The sequence below is a fragment of the Ischnura elegans genome, chromosome 11 (genome assembly GCF_921293095.1).
Source record: "Ischnura elegans chromosome 11, ioIscEleg1.1, whole genome shotgun sequence".
In the NCBI taxonomy this organism is placed as follows: domain Eukaryota; kingdom Metazoa; phylum Arthropoda; class Insecta; order Odonata; family Coenagrionidae; genus Ischnura; species Ischnura elegans.
In genome coordinates this window covers 71,897,347-71,922,812 of record NC_060256.1, presented here as the reverse complement: position 1 = coordinate 71,922,812, position 25,466 = coordinate 71,897,347, and the positions used below count along the sequence as shown (strand labels likewise).

Below are 25,466 nucleotides of genomic sequence, written 5' to 3'. Positions count from 1 at the left end.
TTAATTCGTCTCATTGTCAGTATTTTAGTGAGGAACGTATAGAGATAAAACTAGATTCAAGTCCCAAGAGATGCATGCGAATTAAGTAAAACGGAGAATGAATAGAATTGGCACAAGTAGTGTGCTTCCTTTCGGTTCAATAAGTAAGGGAGGACTGACGTCAAAATAAGGAAATAAGATAAAAATATAAAACGGGATTTAAATTAACAGTCCCTAAAATTGCCATCCCGGCAGGCCATAAAACTGAGTCGTGATTTTCGTGCAAAAATAGTTTCTATTTTTCAATTAGATAGGAAAAACAGTTAACGACAATTGGAATCAGAACGGCGTCAAACACATACTTGAGACATAAAAATATTGTACACATACAAGGAAAAAATTGGAGAACATCCTACACTCGTGATGAAAGCGCTTGTCTATTTACACACTTCTACTGACCCAGATTTCGGCACATCATGCCATTTTCATTGCCATCTTGAAAATGGCAATATGTGCCGAAACTTGGGTTGGTAGAAATAAATAAGCTAGGAAATAGAGAAGTTCTTCGTGTAAAACATCAAAGATTTCCACAGAACTACGCTTAAAACTGTAACTTTCATCGTAAACTCCTATCAGAGCAACTTGGAGAGGTTATTCTTCCCACACGTTTCCGGAATCCTACTCATGTCAAAGACTACAAAATTTCCCACTCCGTGAGATTAATTCAGGACTTCTTGGGGAAACCGATCTTCCAATCCTTTCTCTATTCCTTAAAATTCCTACCTACCGGCTTCATTATAAACGCCCAGCGACTCCCGATCCCCTAGCGTTCCGAGAGACTCACGAGACGGCCCAAGAGAGACATCGCGTAGATGTCGTCGCCGTTACCACCACTCAGCTCTGAACTCAACTCCTTTCTGATTCCCGGCTTAATGCATCCACACCGATTCTGGCGTAGACATCGCTTTTCAAGCCACTCTGATCCCATTATCCTCAAACGATAGATACGCCTCCAAATGAGGTGCCTTATCTGCTTGATATCCGCAGTCAGCATCCGCGACGTTACCCTTAAAAAGGAAGTCAACGTATGGCATTGATAAAATAGATGATAACGTAGCAAAGACAGCACCTACATTTTATTTGAATTAAGTAGTGCTGAAAAAATACCGAGAGGAATGAATCATCGTTTCCATTTATTTCTAATTTTCCCGTAAACAGCACGTAGAGGCCTTCACAAGGGAGGACTAACAAAGCACGGCACAAACATCCATGCCCTGGATGGGGATCACTTACCCAGGCGGGATTCGAACCCGCGACCTACGGCTAGGCTGGCGAGGACTTCACCCCACCGCCACCGAGACCGGCTTGAATAGATGGTGATATTTTTCTCATGAGGAATTCAGTGGAAATTTGAGCATGCATGCTAATCATCCAGTGGCTTTGTTTTTTTCTCATTCCACCACTGCATTTAGAGACACACACATCATCGCACGTTCATCGAAATAATTAGGTGCTATTTTAAGTGAAAGGATATCTGCATAAGAGCTAGTAATCGATAGAGACTTAACGCTAATGGTATTAGCGATTTAACGCTATAAATTTTACTAAACGCTTTCCTTTGGAATACGAAGTTCTATTTTTTCTCAGTAAAACAATCTTCAGTTTATTCATCAAGAGTAAAATTTAAACTATATGGTAGATTCATTTTTATAGCTTTTCGACAAAATTTTAAAACACGAATACAAGGATCAAGAACTTTGCTATTTCCACATAATATTTTATTAGCACCGACCATGGTTTCGTTACAGAGTAACATTATCAAGGTGAAGATTTAGGTAAATTGACAGTATATATATAGCAGGAGTCGTTGGTTAGGGGGAGGTAAGGGTTGGGGTTGGAGCTGGGTTTGGCGTCACTGTAGGTGGGGTGGGTGGAGGGGTGGATGAGTAAGGGGGAAAGTGGAGGAGGGGGGAGCGAGAAGGGTAAAGGTGGTCGTTAACAAGGTATGAGTCCCTGTGGCTTAAAATTTCCAATTCTTCTAAAGCGTCTAATCTCCGTCCTTTCTTCTCAAAATGCAGAATGGTAGGGATGAAGTCACTAATGTGCCCCATGTCATTAAGGTGTTTTTAAAATTTTAAAAATTTAAAAATTTTTAAAAACATTTTAAAAATTAAAAATAAAATTAAAAAAAAAATAAATTTTTTTTTCAAAAATCCAGCATTAAATGATCACTGAAAAACTAGGATCTAGGGAAAAGAGTTACAATAGAGTTAATTGGCATGTAAAGAAAAATAAAATATCAAATTTAAAATACAAATCAGAACCCCTTGCGTAAAAACGGAGCCTACGTATTTTCTCTTAATATCTCCCCAATCGGTACGGAGAATGAACAGTCAAGTCTTCAAGTAGCATATATTTCTTGCAATACTTCATAAAGAAAGATGGAAAACCTCCCTCGACAAACATCCCAGGATGCAGTGCAGCAAAGGATGAAATCTGAGATCTCTAAAGACGCTGCTGCTCCTTTTCCGCTTCAGGCCCTCCATTCATTTGGCCCTAGAGAAGATATGGGCCTCAGAGTGTCTCGAAGAGCTGGTAGGAAAAAAATTCACGGGATTGTACGTGGTAAAGGGAGGTGGGTAAGAACGCAGTCCCGCATAAAAATGGTGGAATGAAACATCCGCCAGGGCACGTTCACTAATACAAACTTACCAAGACATGCCTTCATTGAATGGTTAATGCCCTCAATGCGCTTGCGTTTGGAAAAAGCCCTTTTGGGGTAGGTAGTTTGCTTATTTTTAAGTAAAAAGGCATAAACCAAAAATTGAAGAGGATAACCAACGATATGAAAAAGAGATAAAATCCGAGTTAAAGTTTTACTTCGAAGGAGCGGTGCAAAATTTTGACCATTATTTGAAAATTATTTCTTCAATTGCCCACCCCACATTTTATATCAGCCCAAGTAGCGTGCAAGCCATCAGTAATATAATATAAAAATCTCGCCATTTACCATGCATACAACGATTCAAAGTCTGGCACACAGATTGCTTATTTATGTAGGAGGTTCAAAAAGCCAGCTCCTTCAAAAGGCTTTAAATGAATTAAGCGAATCCTATACTCAAACCGTTTAGGTGTCTACTCTTCAGTATTTGCTACCGTTAGAACCCACTAATTATCAATTGTTGACACTCACTCTTGATTTCGCTCCCAGTTCCACTCGTTGAATACTTCGTAATTCGCCAGCACTTCAAGATTTCATATGGAAGAGAATAAAAAAGGTGTACCACAACCGGCCGCACTAATCACAAGGAAAATTCTTAAATATGGAAGATCTGAACTGAAGGGTGCATACAGGATTTGAAGTGTCCTAAATCCCAGGCCATGGGAAGAGAATAGAAATAAGACACTTAATGAAAATACAGTAGCTAAAACAGAAATGAATAATTACTAGCAGGCCACTCAGCGCTGCTCGGGAAGGATAGTGGCCAGAGAAATGGGAAAACTTGGATCTTGGAATTCATGGTCACATAGCAGAATCTCAATGTTTTCTCTTTGAGCTGTTCAATAGGTGTGCCCATCTGGCAGGATGTTTAGACGCAGAATCGGTATGACTTGAGGTAACAAACGGTAATGAAAAAACTACAAAAAGGACGCGTCGGACGCAACCAAAAGTAGCACTACGGGGTTCGTGAGCCTGTATGTACCTATGTACTAACTTTTAACGCAATCCGTGTACCCTTACGCAAACGCATAGCGGACAAACAAACAGACATCCTCTTATGTATATATATGCATATATACTGATAATAACAATTAAATACATGATTCCATAGTTTTTATCGTAAGCAATGTGTACCGTATTTTTTCTAATCGGTGAGTAAGATAAATTTAAAACAATCTTATACTTCATTTTGAGATGAATTCTATCCCCCTCACACACTAAAAAAAACACATACCCCCAGAGATTGAAGTCGAGGGAAAAATTGGATTGCTTATAGGAAACAATTTTATAGCTCAAGTTAGTGTCTACCCTCGTCTTTCAAAAGAACTGAATGCGATGAAGGTTGACGTCGAGATACAACAGATATCAGTGAGGGCTGTAATTTTCCACTCTTGCTCCAGCGCCAGCTGCAGCAAAAAGATCAGGTTGAAGAGTTCCGCGTATGGATCGGAGAGATTTCTACCCGTCAAGCGAGTGGAGATGGCCCTTTTTGCGAAGAAACCGAGAACGTTGGGAGTTTTCAATCTGCCTTATCTGCTGAGCCTTTCACCCCTATCAGGGATGAAAAAGACAGCCCTGAACTCCACAGAGGAGGGGAGAAAGCATCAATTGCCTGCAGAAATGTAACAAGCATTTACCTTAAAACACCTCCGAAAGAAACAAAGTGGGAGAGAGTATGTATGTAAGAAGAAAGTATTTTATGCCGGTAGAAAATAGTGGCTTCCTCTCGAAAAAAATGAGACATTTAAGTAAAACCACATCGAAAGAGTACTTTCAACCCCAAATATCACATTGAGGGCTTTAACTTTTCCAGATTTACTTATGCTGCACGATAAATTTTCACTATGCATAAGGTACTGAAAATAGACAGACCAATATATCAGCCATTCGTAGCAAAAAAAAAGCCACGTCAAGATATCTCAACGACTTCAACATATTTAACGCATGTCTTGGAATGAAGGGTGGTCTTTGCTGCTACCGTTACGGTGGCTCTAGCCATTGAAAGTCTAATTTTCCATTGACAAATGTAACATTTATTACAGTAAAAAGAAAGAATACTATTTACCGTAACAAATCCACGGGGATGACATAACATGATGAGATAGCAGTTGGCTACGCACTGCATAATGAATGGTTCAATTCAGGTGGAGCTTACATAAAAAACCACATTTAAATAAAATCCCTTCAGAAAAAGAACTCTATAAATACCTTTTATATCATACTAGTGGACTAATGGAAAAGTAACAGTTGACTCTACACCTACATTTAATTTGTGAAATCTAAAGGCTAACAGTGAAAAAACTGGGTTAGGGCTACCCTCGCCTTCTGAGTAAAACATTGGCGTTGAGAGAGCGAGTGAAGCCTGAACATCTCAGGTGAGATAATGACAGATTTAAGAGCGACCCGCTTCAACGAGGAAAGATATTATGAAAGATTTCGTGGAAATTCCAATTAAGGTTGAAAGCGGGAGGAGAGCAGGTAAACGCGAAAAGACGTCCTTCAACTTTCCAATCTATACTTCGGATGAAACGCGAATTATGCACAGCGGCCCGAGAGACAGGAACCCAATCAATTAAGCAGCGTGGGTCACACTCCTACCGACGGAAAAATTAAAATGATGAGTGAGCCTCCGCTTAGAACTTTCACCGCTCGCGAGGCAAAATTATCGGCTTCCCCAGAAGTACGATTCGTTCGCTCAACCTCATCACACCATTTATCGTATGAGGTTGTCACACACACTGATATAGTGCTGGCGAAGGGAAGAAAAATAGCATTTTGAGGATTATAATCTGCGATTCGGAAATGACGTGCATCTATTGGGAATGACGCACACAAATTGTCTTATAAACAGAAATGTTTTTTGTTGCATTAGTCCTCGAGGACGACTTAGCTTACTCGAATATTTTCTAACCAAAATTGGAAAATAAAAACACAAAACTACAAAATAAAAAGGGAACTACGAATACAGTTTTTTGTTCCATCAGTTAAAACAATACGAAATTTTCAAACCATTCAAATTCTCGCCTTATCTCTCATCCCACATAATATTTCATTATCCTCTCGGTTTTGGGCGGAAGCAACAACAAATTAAAGGAAATTGTTTTTACTCGCGTACATGGTTGGAGGTATGCCCTGATGTCAGAACAGAGGTGTCTCAAAGGAAGAGGCATCACAAAAACTCGTAGAGATATATTAGTGGACAATATGGCATGAGAAATACAGAAATTTAGAAGAAGATCATCTCAACATAAAGGCATTTAATAATTGACAGTTTCTCCTCTTGAAGTGCACTTATTTTGAGTATATTACCCCCTCGAAGAACGACACGTCACCATGTAACGAGTCGAGTTAGGCATGGAGAATATTGAAGAAAAAGCACAGCACACGGAAGCAGTATATACATTATTTCTCTGAAATAAATGTGCTTGTTTAGAGGATCATATTTCAACCGAATAAACCTTGTAAAGCTGATTCAGACATCAAGAAACGTGATTACATTCGAGATATATCTGCACAATGGGTAAAAAACCAAGAAATAAAACATCAATGGAAACAAAGTATCAACAGAACGAAAGGGCGTCTAGAAACAAAGTGAAAAAATTTATATGATAAGATGACTTATGAAAAATAGGCTCGTCAACATTACGCAAAGAATGTTCATTAAGGAATAATAAGAGTATGAAAACTATTTCCTCACGGAGACAATGATACTGACAATAAAACCCCGGTAATAATAATACTGGAGGTGCAAAGGGTATTCAGAGTTTAACAGAATTAAGAGTTTTAACGAAAGGGAATCAAGGGCAGTATTTCTCATAATTCCTCCCTCCATCACAGAATTATTTCCACTTATGTTCCAATGATACGAAAGAAAAGGGCGCCTTGGATTCCTAACATGCACACGTTAATTAGTGAAACAGGAAAAGCCAGATCGCCCTTGTTGTTATATCAGTGGAAACGTATGGAATTATAAAAAAAAATGAATGGAGGACGGAGAGTCACAAACGATAAATGAAGGAAGTCAAGTTTTTCTCCGATATGCGCACAAAGATATCACCGAAAACACAGAAAAGTGCTTCAACTTAGATACACGAAGTGATAAACTACAATATATTAGAGATTTGAAAGTAAATAGGTGAGTTAAGGAATAGGAAGATTCACACTAGAATGTCTTATTAAAAATCGGCCCCGGTGGCGGCGGGGATAAGTCCTCGCCTACCATACCGAAGGTCGCGGGTTCGAGCCCCGCCAGGATAGGTTTCCCCTTCCAGGACATGAGTGTGTGAGATCGTCTGTTTGTTGATTGCTTGAACTCCTGATATTAACGCCTCTTGTGCAGTTTTTGGGAGATTATATATTATATATATATTTTGCAATTAAGATTTAAAAAATATAAATACACAGACAAATGAAAAAGCCATTGATAGTAAAAAAAACACTGAGCACTGAGCAGGATCGACAGAACACAATGAATAATCAAACCGTACTTCACAAAGTTGGCTTATCCCTTAATATCATCGATTTCAAACCAGTGGAAAAAATTAATTCATGAAAATTTTCTTCTTTTAAGTTCTTACATCCTTCCAAAACAATGGATTATCTACAGCTGCACCGACAGCGAAGATTCACACGATGGATTTAAAAATATTCAAGGTGGCATTGCAATCAAATCTTTCAATTTTGGTATTGTACAGCTGTGAAATATAAAAATTTTGTTTACCCTAATTGAATTTTCAAATGACGGGTATGTCCAAAACGTTCCTCCTCACAAAGAAGAACATATTTTGTAGATTTCCTAAATAATATTTCTGATTCATCTAACTGCCTTCGCTTTTTGTGTCTTCAATATATTTAAAGCCCAAAAAAGGAAGCTATTTAATGGTAAAGTAGGTGTTCTCCACGTTGTTTGATTTGGGTCTTTAGGTGAAGGTTGAGTTCAACTTCAAGGCTGTAAAATAGTATCAATATCTGTACAGTATGAATATGCAAATTCTTATCTTCCATCAGGGACCTAAAATTATTATTCAAGGTTGTCATCCACAGTATCACAAGAGTTTTTTTGCTAAACTAAAAGCATTTCTCAATAGGAGCTCGCTGACATAAGACTATCATTCGAAAGTTCGTCTAACAAGATCGTTTGGTGCTCTTAAAACCGCACTGTAAAAATAAATTCAAGACCACCCCAAAAAACAGCAATTCTCATTGAGACAAGTTTCTGCTATCTTAACATGTTTTTTCAAGCCTTAATAGAGCCAGTCAAAACAGCGTGGAGAGGGAGAGAATTCTGCCCTACTTCGGTTTGCGTTCACAACTCCCTTCACACTCTTCATACAGGCCTAATATATAAACATAATTATTATAAAAATTATGTTTATATATAAACATAATTTTTCACAAAAATGATACTACTTCCCACTGCATTTTTAACGCAATATATTATACAATATAGTTTACAATAATACCGCCCAATTCTCCAGTAATTTCCAGTACCTTGAAAATACCACGCGATTTTATCCGAAATCATGGTCGCACAAATTAAGTCACCATATGGAAAAAGCAAAGTTTTTATTCCTTCAACTCCTAACATAAATGAATTTACTATCATTAAATATTCCGAGACAACTTAACATGAACAGAAGTAGGACGAACAAAAAAAACTTCCCGCGTTTTTACTGTTATCGGGTAGCGTTGGAGTCGACCAAGCCGCGACTCCGTTCGGCCGGTTCCAGTGGACAGCGGTTCCAACGAGTACTCGGACATTGAACGCCGCATGGTTGGAAGGAAATGGCGAGTTAAGGCTCTTTCAAAAGGCGAGCGGGGACGGAGCGCGGAGAGGGAGCGGCGGTGGTGGGTGCCGAAGGGTGCAGGCGGGGGCGATCGCGAATGGGAAAAACCAGGCCCATCGGGCGGGGGAAGCGGGATGGCGGAGGATGGACAGGGGTCGGCCCAGAAGGGGTCCACGTGCGGCGGCCCTCATCCGCGCGGCCACTACTGGCGGCACGCTCCTCTGTGCCACGCATACCCACGCCATTTAGCGAAAGGAATTACACCCACATAAATCTCCTCGACGAGGACTTCTGACTCAATTCCGCGCTGGAGTCCTCGCGTGAATCCAAATCAAGAGGCTTTATTGCTCCACAAAGTCCATAGCATAGTGGGCATAAAGAGGGTTTTATCAGGACACTGGTCATTATGAGAAAAACTTGGCAAGGGATTAGATACCTAATTTTTGGCAGCGGGGTTGGTTTGCTGGCTCTGTCGATGGGAAACAGCCTTGACATGGTGGAAGTGCCTTACATTCCGATGCTGGTTTTAAGTGATACAATCAACTGACTAGATGATAGAGGAAGAAATCGTACGACGGCATACGAAACAATAATGGAGGTAACTTTCACTGATATCTTATTTCCTTCCATTCAGAGAACGACTCAATATTGACCTACACATGTAGAAGATATTTTCAAAGCGATTGATAGTTAATACGTCGATGTCACAGTAATACAGGTGATTGCTAAAAGCAAAATATGTAGATGTTAACGGTGGCTGAGCGGATGAAAGTTTAGACAATAAATTTGCTAGGAAAAAGAAAAAAAAATATTCGGAAATATAAAAATAACGGAATTTCGCTAATACTGACCCGCCGCGGACAAATTAGAAAAGCAAACGAGGATATACCGAGATCAAAGACATGGAATATTTTCAATTTTATTTTTTACCCTAAGTAGATCGAGTTTGAAAATTAAAAAGATTCGTATTTTCTAATTCACGACCAGTTGCCTGTTTCTCGAGCTGTTCGCGACGAAAAATCGACAGCCTTCATCCTTTCCCAGATAAGTTGCTGACGTCACGAACCTCGGGCGCTTGAGTCACCGCTAATCGACTACTACCGTCTACTACCCAACCTTGTGCATCTTCCTCGCGTAGTTCGTTGTTGTGCCAGCTCATGCGAGCGATTCATTCACCCAATGAGCCGTTCTCTCTCAACGACTCATTGAACCGGAAATCCAATGACGTCACCAACTAATGACGAATGGACGGTAAGCTTCGAGATTTTTTTTATTTTTAACTATAAAAAACTGCTGCATATGAGACACTAGCTTCCAGTCCACTATTTATCATCAATTTAACTAATTATTTTAATAATTTGGGGTGTACGATTAGACGTTTGCATTTTCAAAATCCTCTTTATTTTCTTTAAGATACAGTTTCTTTCTGCGTCTCTCCTTCGTGCAACTTTCCTTTCTTCTTTCTCCTCCCCCCTCTACTCCCATCAACAATTCCTTAACAACATAAACACAAACAATAACACAGGCCAACAATGAAAAAACTTTTTACTTAAAATACCTTATTCTTATGTTTTTTAAGTTGCTGAATCCAAATATGATGGTTTTAAAGTTTTATCACCCACCATTTATTCACATTTTACAGTTAAATTTATGAAATCAAGCAATATTTTTAGAATTTAACAGCTTTTTTATAGTTATAATAGAATTGAGAAAGTATGTCTAATGAAGGAAGATAATGGGGATTACTGTTGGTACTTCACCGAGAAGTTCAGCAAGCGATTCATCGCAGAAAAAGCTACACAAGAAGCTTCAAGAAAAAAAGGGAAAGAAAATGTAGACCAATTCCAGTTGACAAGTGAACCCTGTATTATCACGCTGTAGTAAAAACAAACAATTTTATCACGATGTAGTGAACTGTAAAAACAAACAATTTTATGATGTAACACAGTGTTTCATTGATTTCCCTGTATACCGTATAGGAGTATTAGACTAAATATTAAATACATATTGCTTGGAAACTATGGGTGATACAAAAAAACTAAGGCCAGGTTTTGATTCTGCGCATCAAAATCTATAAAGATCAGCTATTGAAATAAAAAAAGTTTTCAAACAAAATTTTTTTGTTGGCCTGTGTAATCAAACAGGTCCGAGCGGTCGGCCTCACTCGCGGATACTACTGTCTTCTGAACGCACAACGGAGTGGAATATTAGTAAGGTGCACAGACGACTCTCATCCCACGCCGCAATGGCAGTGCGGAGCATCGAAACGAGGAAATAAAGAAGAAAAGGAAAGAAAAATAAACCACCCCTCGGCCTCTGTCCCTAGCGATGGCTCGCGGGTATGGGCGTCAACGCGACTCGAGAGGCGTTGGCCGACGGGCTAGAGGCGTGAGAATGGTCAGTGTTGGCGGACCGCGCGGTGCACCGGACGTTTTGATTTAAGAGACGCATGCAGTGCGACGGGGGGAGGGTGCGAGAGGGGCCAAGGGACAGCGGGAAGGTGGGACGTGGTCGGAGGAGATGTTGAAGCGGAAAGAACGGAGCCGCACTAACGACTCGGGTATCGATTACTGAGTCATATTTAAAGCGATCTTATAAAAATAATAGAAATAGATATAAAGATAGACATAGAAATAAATATGTAGCCATAGACTTTAAATTTTTGTACGTGCAATATTCAGTAGAAGTAGAATGACAAAGGACCACTGAAATCAGGGCTGGGTTGATATCAGGTCATTTTATATTATAATCTCTAATATACAAAATATATAAAAGCACAGAGTCCCTTTACAGAATCTACCCGTTTTCCTGATCTCTCGTCCGATAGAAGCGATAAATTAAGAGATATTTTGCCGAACTGATAATTATGAGAGATCTATTTTACCCCTATCCATAAAGGACTCTAGTCGCAATTTTGTTTTAGCATTTGCTTTTTATATGCAAACGACTAACACCCCCTACCACACGCCTTTTTAGACGGCTAGTGGGGTATATAGATGTCATCTGCAGTTTCCACTAATTGTGGGTTTCAGTGAAAGTATTTGGACCTCCTTATGCACGATGTCACCTTATTCCTTTGAATTTTATTATCTTCTATGAGACAGGTTGGTAGGACTTTTTGGTAGGTTTTAAATAAAATATCTCTGAGGTATTCCTATACGCTCTTCAAGAAGGTTGATACGGAGAAAAGAAGGACATGCTTTTTTGAAATTGATGGATGTGGCCCACAGTTAGTGGAACTACCTACTACGGGGTAGACCCCTCGGCGTTGCCCCGGAAGGATAGTACCAAGAGAAGTGGGAAATTTGGATTTCAAGATCATATAGGATTTTTATCTTTTCTCTTTGAGGGTGTTAAGAGGTGTGCCTACCCGGCAGGATGTCCAATCGCAGTAGTTGTATGACGTGACGTAACAAATGGCAATGAGAAAAAGACGCGAAGGACGCGTCGGACGTAACCGAAAGTAGCACTACGGGGTTCAAGAGTATGAGATGCACCAATGTACTTACTTAGGTCGCAATCCTTGCCACCGTATGGAAACGTATAGCGGACAGAAACAAACATCCTACTTTGCAGTCAACGGCGATTATCAAAGCAAAAGGTATTTTTTTACAAATTGCGCAGCCGCTAACTCCTTAAAATAACTCATCCATAATCCAGCAATCTTTAGTGCGACAACAAAGCATTTACCTCAAGAAATAAATTGCAAAATATTTCATACTCACTAAGATGTCATTATCTACTTTCATGGATTACTGTCATTAAAGCCTTGGTTGTGTTATTTTACTTACTCGATGGAGGGTAGCTAATACAGAATATCCTGAATTTTTTGGTGGAGTAATATATCCTCAAACATACAAGGAATGCTGCCGTTGACTTGCATTAAAACTTTTATCGAATACATTATTTCGTGAGATGAATGGACAAATATTTTCGGGGAGAAAAAAAATTTCTACATTAACCCATCGTATTTCGTATAGTTGAAAAATGATTTCACCTCCCTCCAGAAAAGTATGAATAGCTATTGCATACACGAAGGGTGAGCGAGGGGGTACATGAATGTTACCAATCCCGCGTAGTGATTGAACAACAGAAAAGAGTAACGTAAAGAACTTTAAAAAGGGGTACGAAGTCATGATATAAACCCAGGTTTGTCAAAGCGCCCGAGGAAAAACATGAACCACTGGAAGCTGGCCAAAGGTGAAGGCATCGACCAATACGGACTCCGTAATTAAAGGAATGAAAAAAGAAGATAAAAACGTGACGAGTAAAAGAGAGGCTAACATAATGGGAGGAGGATATTTGGGAAAAGGGTGGTGGACCTTCCCTCTCCCTCCATCTCTCCATGGGGCAAAAAACACAGGCGAACACGGCCAAAAATTTTCCAACCCCCTTCTGCAATCCCGCCTGGTCACGCTGTAGCACGTGAGAGAGAAAATATATAGATGGTCGTTTGGAGGGGGGATCTGCATGAAGAGTGGGGGGATCGGGGGAGGCTTAAAATAAAAGGTGGACAGAATGGGAGACAAAGGGGAGGGGGAAAGAGAAAAGGTATAGGAGGGAGGTCCCGAACCACATGTGATTCCTCCCCACCCGACGATCCCAAAAGTAACTTGGAGGCAAGCCCAGCATTCTTTAGGGCGACCCAACAAAGTGCTATCTCTCGCCTGTATCTCGGTGCATAAAATAACATAGAAAATAGGCAAAACCAAAGTCACCTAGCGCCATGGTCGGTTCTAGACATTTTTCAAGTGTAAACGAACAACATTCCGCCCCCACTCCCACCCAAAAGTAACCTAAGAGGTAGAAGGGATTCTCTCTCGATACATTTTCAAACAAATACAAATACTTTCGGAATAAGGGTATAGCCTTAAATATCAGCGAGAAATTATTCATTGCTTGATCTTATTCATTGAATATGACATTCTTTAACGTCCTTGTTTGATAAACCTTAAATCTCCATGATTGAATGGTACTATGTACATAGGACTTAGCGTTTAGGCGCCCCCTTTTATTGGCGCCGTACGCGGCCGCGTACTTTGCTTACCGTATAAACTGACCCAGCGTAGTGCTGAGATAGCGAGGGCCAGTGACTGAGAATGATAAAACCAGACTGCACAATTTAAGGTCAAACGAAGAACACCGAAAGCCTAGTTTACTTACAGAAAAGAAATTACATCGCCCTTAGGACTTTTGAGAACATCTGAAATGCGAGTGGGAAGGAAAACTTACGAGGTCAGTGGGTCAAAAATGATGAGTATAAATGAAGGGAGAAGACTAGCCAGCTGGACAAAAGAAGAAGAATTATGATTGGATAAGGGAAGTAATAGGAAATAATTTCAAACCAAGCTATTTTATTGAAGGCACATTGGGAAGAAGAGTGAAAAGAGGAAGGAGACTAGCTTAAATAATTAATTCAAAAATGGAGAACACATGCATGGATGAAAAGTGGAAGATCTAACATATATCAGTATAACAAATACTACCGTACGCAGACGGTGATTAAGTAATAGTGATGATCATGGAATGGAGGAGGATGGTGAAAGATCCTTAGGAAGGCCTAACGCCAGATAAGAATTGATTGGTTACATCCTGACAAGCAAAATGAAAAAGTTTTGATAAGAAAAAATCCCAAGACGCCAAAAATAATTAAACGGCTATAAAGAAGTTTTTCACCTTTTTTTTTTCAAGCTTTTATTTATGGTTATCATGCTTTACCTATGATTGGATTTTATTAAGCAAACAAAATCAATGTTTTTCACAGAATGAAAAGTGAATTCTTACATTTACTTGCATTGCAACGCTAGAAGTGAATCGAGAGAAACCATTCGATGATCAAACTACAACATTTTTATGTTCACTTAAATAAAACATACGCTCATATTTGGATCTATGGGGTACCCCTTAACCCTACACTCCTAACTCAGCAAAGTGCGACAGCTGACTTTTTAAATGTTAAGCTGTCAGATGAGCCTTGATAAGGCAGCATCGTTCACGGTTAGACTTAAAAAGAGGAATTCTGAGAATGCAATTCGCTACCGGCTATCTTTCCATTAGCAAATGGAAACTGAAATGAAACGATAAAAGCGAAAGAGCTAAATTCAGACATCTTGGGAAGGAGAGTGCAAACTCCTCGAGGAACGAAAGAAAAACCCTTGAACGAGATGTTAAGAGAAGCCTTAAAATTCTGCCCCAGCTATTTGGCTAGCGGGGCGCCGGAGCCCAGGCGTTACTATGAGTAATTTACGAAATGAGAATGAATTAGTTGAAGTTACAAGACTTTCGGTCACTGACTAATAGATAAAAGTCCTCCCATTGTTCACTCGTGACATATGGGGTCATTTTCGGACGTAGCAATTCTAACCTCATAAGACAACGAACCATTTCGCCAAAACATCAACAGATTAATAAAAAAGAAATTATTTGGAAAAAAGCATGATTTTTTTAGAAAAGTTAGAAAAATTTACACTCAGAACAAATAAACTAAAAAATTATACGTTTAACTATTTATTTTAACATGGATAAATTGGAAACTGATTTTATTTATAGTAATAAACTAATAAATTACACATTTATAGAAACAAATTAATAATAAAACAAAATATATGAATATACCTCTATTAATCGATTTTCATTAATTGCATCGTTTTTTGTAAAATATCTCATGGTCCAGAAAGGCCCGCAATATCACCATGCATATTATTACCATAGTCTTTTCCTATCATTTCGTATATGCTCCGTTAATCCGTTAATACTACATCTACAAAGATAAACGAGGTATCATTTTAAACGCCAAATCACCGGCAACTGACAAAAAAATACAATATCAAAAAAAATTTTTACTATTAAACCATTAATTTGACCTAAAAATTTCGTTTTTCCATGTCGAATACTCACTCGAGGTATATTGACTCCACAATTTTTTTTTTCCCGACTTAAAAAAACTAAAAAAAAAAAACTAAATCCATAACTAAACCAAAGACACGTAAAATAAGCAGGGAGAAAACATTAAAAATAGAATCTAAGAGAAAGTGCGAAATGTTCGCACGAGTTACGCATTACATATTCGATGTATTGCTTTACCATTATGATGATGACTCGCTAGACCTCGAATGCCTTCCGGTGGCTTAGGAAAAAATCCCGAGAGACCCAGACTCCTTCCAATTTCGCCCCGTCGCATAATTCCCCACGTGCGTACTCGCGAATCCCCTCCCCTTTCCTGGAAATGCATCCCGAAGTCCCCTCCCCCCACGACGACCTGAACCGCAGGCGATGACGTGTGCGCCGGCTCCTTTGCGTGCGGTCGCGATCTTTTCCCAGAGTCACCCGCGCGGGCGCAAAGGACGGTGGAAAGGGGGGACGGAATATCAGTCGCTGGCAGAGGCGGGACTAGTGCCGCCCCCCCTCCCCCCGCAGCCCTTAACACTTTTTGGCTCCGCACCAAGTGGACAGAGCGGCGGGGGGGCCGCTCAGAGTGGTCCACGGAAGCCAACCTCCCGCTTAAAGCGGATGGGCACATGGCGAAGCACATCGAAGGCCGGATGACGGAAAAATAAATCGATCACGCGAGTCTTCGAAAATCGAAAAAAAAAAGTCTCATAAATCGCTTCCACATACAAAAAAATCACCGGATCATTGGTGAGTAAAAACATTAACTTATCAAAAAAGAAGCTCTGAAATACTTGACGATTTATGGAATACTGTACACTCATAAGGAGTACAATTCATAAAATCAAAGCTAACAATCATTTAAGTAGCAAAAGGAAAAACATTTTTGATACATTAAATCAATACGCAGATGTAGCACAGCAATAGCCGGCCTACGCATTCAGTAAAAATTTGGTTTGAAGAGCATTTCCGATGTATCATCTACTTAAAGAAGCACGGATGGAAACGACACTTCACAGTCTTAGAGTGCAATACAAAAATATATTGGTTACTTATAGTGAGTCTAACGCAGCTAAAATATGGGAATAATGTTATTTCTCCAAGCTTCCAAAATATATAGTGAAAATCTAGGTTTTCTCTATAAATTATGCTTAAGGCTGATTAGTACCAAATTGCTCCGAGGATTCAGAGGTCGACTTGCCCATCCCCAAAGGAAAACCTGCAGTATTATTTATCCCAGATGAGAAAATCACATCGCAATCGTATTGATGACTGTTACAATAGAAATAGAGAAGATATGCTCCAACCTAAAGGTGTAGGCTTTCGCTTTCGTTTCGAAAATGGGAAATCGTGACATATATTGTTGGTATCCCATCTTATCATCACAATCATTAATGTCAGGGGCGCACCTTGAAGCATCAAGAATTAGTCCTGGCATTCGAACACTCCGGTCAGCTGGAGAAAATCATGTTACATCGTCACCACGAAAAAATATCTACAGTATCAGCTCATCCAAATGGAACGAGGGACAGGCGTCCAATGGATGGACTCGTCGCGCCAACGGAATTTTCCATGAATGGAAAGGGTATCCTGGAGTGAAGGATAGGGAGCCTCCAGTTCCCAATATTTACGAGTCTGATGAGCGACTCATTCCGAATCACGCTCTTACATCAATAATACTCATTTGAAAAAAAATCGCTTTTCATTAAACTAATAATAAGAATTGGATAAAAAATTAAATTTATACACTTTCGGTTTCTCAAAATATTCTCATATAAATAATATTAAAAAGGGAATTAGAACTTTAGGCAGAACACCATTGAGTAGATGCACAGCGGGATAATGATGAATCAGGTCAAGGGAATTAAAAAAAATAAAATGCCAGCGAGTTTGCTTCATATATAAGTACTGTGACATGGTTACCAGTACACAATCGTGGAGTTCAATGAGGTTAATTGGACGTACATTAGGAAATTTATTCAGGGAAGTATTTGTCGCCGCAAATAAATTTTACATACGGCGTAAATATAAACAGGTCTCCAATCACATTATAATTAATTAGGAATTTTAGTAAAAGTAAACCAAATTATAAAATAGGGTTTTTATACTATTTTTGCGAATGCCCTAATCAAGAAAATTTAAATCATAACTGTTACGTAACGAGAAGACTTCTCTCGTTGATGGACTCGAGCGCACACCGCCGATTTTTATCGGAGGTTATGTCCATGCCATAAAAATTGACCAAAAATAGCATCAAAGCAGTGCCCTAACTCCAGATGTACTTGACGGGATACGCGGCATCGTAAGATCTCGAAAGGGGCAGATGGAGCAGTTCAGATACTTGATTAAAAAAAGATGCAAAAGAGAAGGTACTTACGCACTTCATTGCCCAGACCTTTCTATAACTTCGCCCCGAACGGAGGCTGAAATAACAAAAGGACTAAGACCAAACCAGGCGAGGAGAAGAGGAGCTACACTTAATATTTGTTGATGGATTCGATCAGTGCATCACACTGATCGTGAATCTGTGCACGAGAACGCGAGAGAGTGCACACACGGACCACTTATTCTTTCCTCCACAATCCTTTCAATCGACGGCGGGACAAAAAAACGAAATTCCAGCCAGAAACAATCCAGACGGAGACGGCAATCACTCCCTCAACTTTTCTAAGGCCGCCGGATACTGAGCACAGGGACAAAAAGAACTCTCTCCAGTCTCCGAAGAAGAAAATGGCCGTCATAAAAGGTGGTGTTTGAGTGGGGAGGGGGGGGAAAGTGAGTTGAAGGAGGAGGTACTATTTTACTCGAGAGAGTGAGAGAGAAGCATCTTCGAGGTGGAAAATGTACGCTTTGCAAAGTTAAATATTCAAAGGGAAGAGTGCAGGCTGGAGATATGCTGGGGTGAGGTGAAGGTTTGCGCGAGGAGGGAGTAGAGACGCAAGACGAAGATCCTTGCGCCGAGATAAGTGCCGCGTCGAGGGGGGAAGATTTATTTCTCTCCCGACAGGTGGAACGGGGGTGGGGGATTTCCACCTTAAGCAAGCGGGGGTGTCCTTATCAGAAGAGTCCCCCGCGGGATTAATTGCGGCGACGTCAAACGTGCGCGGGGGAGACTCCGCAGTAATTATTCGGGCAAGAAGTTGATATGAATTACAAGTCGCTGAGGAGAAAAATGTCGTGGGCTACCGAAGATGATTTGGAGCTACCAAGGAGTGTGCCCTGTGCCACTTGCAGCTTCCGTGAAAGGAATTTTAAAAGGGAAGATTAAGCCAGCATCCCTTTTATAATGTAACATTGTAATACAATGAAATATAAAACACTTTGTAGTTCCACAAATGTATTACTGTACTACCTAGGTTTCTTGGCTACGTCGTAACCAGATGATGTGCCAAGACGACGACGAGTCACGTCGAAATATAGGTCGTAAAATAATAAATTTGTGTCGAATTACAAAGTTTTTCCATTTCATTATGCGAAGTCGACTCCATGAAGACAATCCCGAAACAATTAATAACACCCCAGCCCTTCAGAGTATAATATCACATCTCTATTATTGCGAAGTCATACGTGATGAGTAATAAATGCGATCACATTTTCCGGGCTTGCACCGCGTTTACTGACGCCTGATGACGATAGTTTCACCGTCAAACCCGCCAGCATCTTCAGATCAGAAGTGCAGCTTGAGGGACTAACAATGACTTGTCCGCGCCGAAGACGCGTTTGAATTTGCCGCTCCGGTGAGACCATTGCGTCACCCCAACCAGCCAGTTTACAAATACTTAGAAATTTTTGGCGCATATGACTGCGTTAGAGATGTAAAATTTTGAGATGCAAAATGGGAAAAGTGGTCGTAGTTGCGGTCGTTTTGTATCGGGCTAATTTCTTCCGATTCAAATTCTTCAGAGTTTCACCACATTCATAAATGTATGAAAAGATTTGTTGACAGGTCAAAGCGAATGAATTTTTTCCTTACTGAAAGTTTTAATCATCAATGATGACAACGCGGAGAGGTTACGACACGTAGCATGTATTGTCTTTCGGTTTTCTCGGAGGTTGAACGCAGAGATATCAGCCACCACCTAAAGGAAATAATCACGGAATAGCCAGCGGAGTACCTTCACGGAGTCACTCGCAAGAGCACGTGAAGCGCGATAACTCCACAGAGCAAAAATCGTTTGACGACCCGGTCAAGGCAAATGATTCTCTCTTTGTGGAATCTTCGCACGTTAATTGAATATTTTAGAGTAAATGCACAATACGTAGGATTTATATTATTATATCACTTATCGGCAGTGAACGCAACACTCCTAAAAACTATAATCTGGAAACTTTGCCTCGGAAGGCAAGAACAAAGAGATAATTATGGCTTTTCAAATTATATAGGAAGCGTGAATACACCGAGTACATAGCAAGCGATGATGTTCATCTTTGGATTCGAATGAATTTTGCATTCATTCATATTACAAGTAAAGAACAAACTGACTTATCTGATCAGACCTGTCTCGTTTTGCTCTAAGCACTCCAAACTATTTATTTCACACACCACCAAAAACAGCGCTGATCGGCCTCAACATCGGGGTTGATAACGTTGAACAATCAAGGGTTTCAGCAGAAAATGGGTTAATATTTTTAGATTCCTAAGATGGACCCTTGTTATGCGCTTATGCCGATGAAGTTTAAACCGACAAAAATATTGGCGAAGAACCAATACTAGAGTAAGAAATTTGAGCATGATTAAATGAACTGAAGGGCGCCGAGAGGTCTTTCCCTTTTCTTCTGGCGGCAAGGTGTCTGGGTAGCAGATGGAGATTATAAAATAAACAGATTGCGAAAAGGAATTTATATTTAGATGGTTGCTCACGCGGAAAACTCAGAACTGGCCCTCGTTTAATCGGCATATCGTAACTCGTAGATGGGCGCACTATGAATACGACAAAAAATATAGGAATAGGGTTCTAAAATAGCCCAGTTTAGGCGCACACAAAAGGGATAATTGACTAGCTATTTTCACAAATGAACACAAAAGAATCCTTAGAAAAATTCAGTAATACACACATTCAACCACTACAACTCATTTCGGTCGTTTGCGTTCACAATTATATTTGAATATAGATATCAGTACATATAGATATACATATTCTCTCCTATGACAGATGCAATAAATTAAAAGAGATATTTTGTCGAACGGATAGATATGGGAATTCGTTTTTCCCTCGAACCACAAAGGACAATAAATAAATGATAGCTGAAACCTTTGCTTTTTAAATTTAAATGGTTGGTGTCCTAACACCCCCTAAACACGCCTCTTTAGAGGGCTTGCAGGGTAGTATGTAGATGAACTACTTAGGTTATTACAGTAGTTTCTACCCAAAGCTAATAGCAACCCAAGTGTTTTTACATTTATTTTCCTCTCATGCAATCAATTGTCAGTTTTTAACAGAGTCATTAAGGATCTTCGACGTAGTTTATTATGCAGATATGAAATAAATACTCCTCAGATATCCCATGAATGGACTGATGGGTGTGAGTAATGAGAAAATAAGACTCGACACTTATGTTCCTCGCGTATGTTGGTACTGGAATCGCGTCGAGACGATGTCCTCGACACGGTAAGCTCGCTCTGTCCGCGATTCGACTGCCTACGAGGCGAATGTTTGACATAGGATTACGAAATGAGAAGGCGAATGCAGATGGCATAGGGAAAGATGCCTTTCCATCAAAAGTTTGATGCGATCGTTTCCGATAACTCCCATTACGGAAAATTACATAACTATGAGATTTTCACAATGTAAAGGATTAACTGGGATAAGGTGGGTGGCCAAACTTATTATTATTTAGGTGCAAATGCAAACCATTACAGTCATTTTCCAGTCATTAAACTTCACGGAGGAATTAAGAAATAAAAGATAAATGATTTTTCAGAGCAGACCACTTAAGTATTAAAACTTTATTTCCACCCCCCATATATCTATAATATTTACTTTCCACCATAGCATGTCAAAAGGAATTTCATATTCGCTGCATATTGTAGATATTAATATGTATTTCAGTATTTTCAGTGAGATAGTTTTCTGAAACGTAACTCTTATTATCGGACTAGTTCCATTTTATTTCAGTTCACTCAACCATAGTTCACATCGGATGATCGCATAAAAACGGTTATCGGTTTAGACTTGGATCAATTTTGTAAATACCTCGCCGCAACGAAGATCGCTTCGATTGCCCCAGCAGCTTTCCTCAAGTGGATTTGGCTCACCCTGGGCTTTTATCGGCGGCATACTAATATTTCTGAAAATATCAAATGCAAAATACTTCTCCAAGAGGTCTGTCTCGCTACACACAAAATACGACCCAAATAAAAATTGGCCTACTTTCGAAAGATAACTAAAAAACGTCCTCGCTTTGATTCCATCTTTTCTTTCACTCTTCTGGTGACCAAATACAGTTTTCAGCATATTCAACCCGTGGTTAAAAAGTTGCTGCAGAGATACTTAAAAGTTGTCATTGGACCTAGTTTCCTTGTACGAAATCGAAGAAACGTGTTAACTTTTGTGAGATTACCACGTTTCACTAAAACCATCAAAAAGCAATTAAGCGAAGTCGCGCATCAAACCATCAGTGGATTTACGCTCATCGTTACGCACCAGCGTCGCACAACGCAGCCACTAGTGAGTTCCAAAGGAAAATTAAACATGTGAGCATCACACGCGCGCAGAATAGCAGAGGAAAAGCGGTCGCCGCAATATATTTGTCGCTCCATTGTGACGTCGAGAGACTCGCACAAAAGAGGAAGCGAGATCATGTAATTAGAAGTGAGGGGGAGGGGGCAGGTGCCACGCGGAAGAAGCGCGGACGATATTCGACGACAAAAGTGCCGCGAAATTACTCCGTCCCAACGTCAACCAATGAACTAGGGCAGCAAAGTGAGGGGTTATATTATGAAAGAACAAAATTCAGAATGGGCGAGAAATTTCAATATGAAGCTTTGATCTCCATTCGGAAAATGCTCCAAATGAACAAACAATGAAGACACGATATGGGAAAACGAGCGAAAAAAATCAAAAAGAGTGGAATAGTTTGCCAGAAGATAAATCTACCTACCTTAAATTTAAGAGACAAATCAATGCAGCTACAAAAATGCGTACATATTAAAGTACTTGAGTTGGTAGAAACTCTTTTTGATGATAATGTAGTTCATCAAAATTCACCCAAAGTTTCATATTTAGTAGGCTAATTATCTGAATGAAGGACACAAGATGCATACAATTATCACTGTAGAGTCAAATCGCCATTAGCCAAATTAGCCAAATCGAGAAAAAAATTCACAAATCAGACTCATATTGAAAACCAAATGATTATTATTTGAGTACATGAGCGGAAAGGTCTAAAAAGGATTTGTAGACAGGAAAACAGAAAGACAGAAAGGAGCAGCTAGAAATATTAACTATGCATGAAGAACATTTCAGAGTTGGTGAAATAATTTTAGCACTAATATTTCAGATTTCATTGCGTGATGAAATGGGAAGGGATGACGAGAAATGAAGATTTAGGCCGAAAAATTAGCCAAAAGAATTTATACGGAACATTAAAATTAATTTTTTAATATGAAGAATGAAATTATTTGTTCCAGATGAAATATACACGCTTGGGTCCGTAAAAGTCGTTCGAATTACCATCTACTCTATTTATACAGTTTATCCTGATGAGCAGGCAAACCCGCATAGCTTTTTCTGACAATCTCCATCATCACATGCGGCGTTGGAAGCAACTGGTCAATTGCCAAAGATAAATGTTAGAACCAAGCAAAGATGATCTTGGGGTTTCTTCACCCACCATGGAGAAAAAAATATTCCTAAAATTGCCAGATAAACGACTTATCCATCATAAAGTGGTCACTTATGAGAGATTTCTGGTTTGAGGAGTCCTTAGCTTAAGTTATTTCTAAGCGGAGAACCTAACTTTTTTTATCCAACAAAATGAAAATTATATTAATTAAACTACGAGAACGTCTAATATTAAAATTCAACACATATCACCAGCGATACTCCCGATAATGCGAAAATATTTTACCAAATACCAATTACCGCACTCGCAGTTGCTGGAAGAGCTATCTCTTCAGGTAGAGCAGAACTATGGTCCGTGGCCGAGAAGTAACCGATATTAAAATAGGGTACTGAGTCTTCAGGTATTTTTTAACGGAGAAAAATTCCGTGGGACTTCCTAACGAAGATTTTCCGGTGTTGAGTGTAAACAATAGCCACCATTGCAGCGCACGGAGAGTTCATACCTGGCAACAGAGACAACAACCTTACCCTCGGCAGGCACTTCCTCACAAAACTCTCGTTAGCGAATATTGAGCCACGGTGTCGAAAATACCACGTCTCCCACACACCTCCCAAAACAAACCGCGACCACCGAATCACGAACAATATTTAAAAAAAAACTTTAATTAGATCGCTAACTGGCAAGTTCTGGAGAAGGGGTTGGAACGGGAAGGCGAGAGCATTAATTTAGAAAACACAGACGAGAGGTCGAGGAAAAAAGGATAAAAAAAAGGGGTCCACCGGTTGAGGGAGGGGCGCGATTGTTATTTTTTCGCACTCCCCTGCACCAGCACCCGTCAGAGTGTAAAAAATCTCTCTCTCCGACCACCCGCCCATACAGCGCCCCCCCCACACCCCACCCGGGACACAAACAAAGGGGTCGAGGTCCTCCTACCGCTCGGACGGTGGCGGTGAACGTTTGACATTTGGACATTTTGGCGGAGGTTTGCTTGAAAGAGGAGGTGCAGAGATCATGTCGAGGGCTCAGAGAGCGCTAAAACGAAGGGAACAATTTGCTACGCAGATCACAATTTTCGAAGTCAATCCTGTCAATGAATTCACACTGGAAGGCGAGATGGAATGAAAAAATGAAATGCTTACATCATGCACAAATAAATTGGAAACTTTCCTACTCATTTCTACAATATAAAAATGTTATACCAATCAGGGGTACAGCTAGGAATTAAGGCTAGGGGGGGTTTCAGGCGCAACTAGTACTTGGGGGTCTGGAGGTACGGCATTCCCGCCAGGGTAAGCGGGAGGTGCGGGAGCTTTCCGCCAGAAAAAAATTAAGATAAATTGTGAAAAATGGTTAGTTTTACGGCCTTCTGAGGGATATTTTATTAATCCTCACTCTATTTTATTAGTAATATTAATGCAATTAACTAAAATAGATTTAATTTAAAAATTTTCTCCGAGCTCTGGGGGTGGGGGGTAATCCCCCAAAACCCCCCTCGCTGCACCACTGATACCAGATGGAAATAGTGTAACGCAATAATAACGAAGTGGGATTGAATTTGAAACTACAATGGCTATAACATTAATTAAGAATTGAATTTATACATGTTGACTTGTTGATTGTTTGTCATCAACCAACGGCCAAAAAACTAAAAGACAGGTGAGCGAATCTGCGAGGTAGAGTTATTACAGGATGGTAGCAATCTATCTTCAATGGCTGCCAAATATGTACTTCAGATCTACGAGGGAAATCTAAGGACCACTACGCCTACGCAGCGTTGATAACGCCGAACATAGGAGCAAATTATTAATTCATCGGAGTAACAGAAAACATGATTCTTAATAATTATCCAATACAAAAAACTTAATAGAAAACAACATTCACCATTCCACAGATTATACTGGCTGTAGGTACAAGATAAATGCAACAATTGAATCGGAGATCATTTATGGTAGGTACATAATATCATTAGAATTACAATTATATGAATAAAAAATAGCACGGTTACTATTTATTCCCGTTTGGAATCATTGGAACCACAAGATATGCATTGTCGGATATAGGTCGTCCATCAGCTGCTTTTAGACGTCTAAAAAATATTATTATTAGGATATTATGACATTTCTATGATATGAAAATTGCCCATCCAGCGTTATTCAGCCACTTCAAGTTAATCATATTGATAGTTATGTCGTCTAACTTCGGAAGATGGGATGAAATATTTGTGAGCTCTAAGATTCGGGACGTGCATGACAATTAGGACACCCAGAGCTAGCGTTGTAATAAAGAGAGGAAGGTAAGCACCTAGA

At 39.8% G+C, this 25,466-nt stretch overlaps 1 protein-coding gene across 10 annotated transcripts in view; it reads right to left on the bottom strand.

Annotated features, from left to right (window-relative positions):
• The window catches only part of LOC124168491 (sodium/potassium-transporting ATPase subunit alpha), a 357,715-nt gene that overhangs the window by 78,539 nt on the left and 253,710 nt on the right, over window positions 1-25,466 (bottom strand). Inside the window, exon 1 of one of the 10 annotated variants that reach the window (XM_046546803.1) lies at window positions 17,753-18,003. The exons of the other annotated variants lie outside the window; for them this stretch is intronic. Within the exon in view, the coding sequence (XP_046402759.1) occupies window positions 17,753-17,761 (9 nt within the window). The 5' untranslated portion in view covers window positions 17,762-18,003. Of the gene's footprint in view, window positions 1-17,752; window positions 18,004-25,466 lie in introns of those variants that run through there. 10 annotated transcript variants of the gene reach the window in all.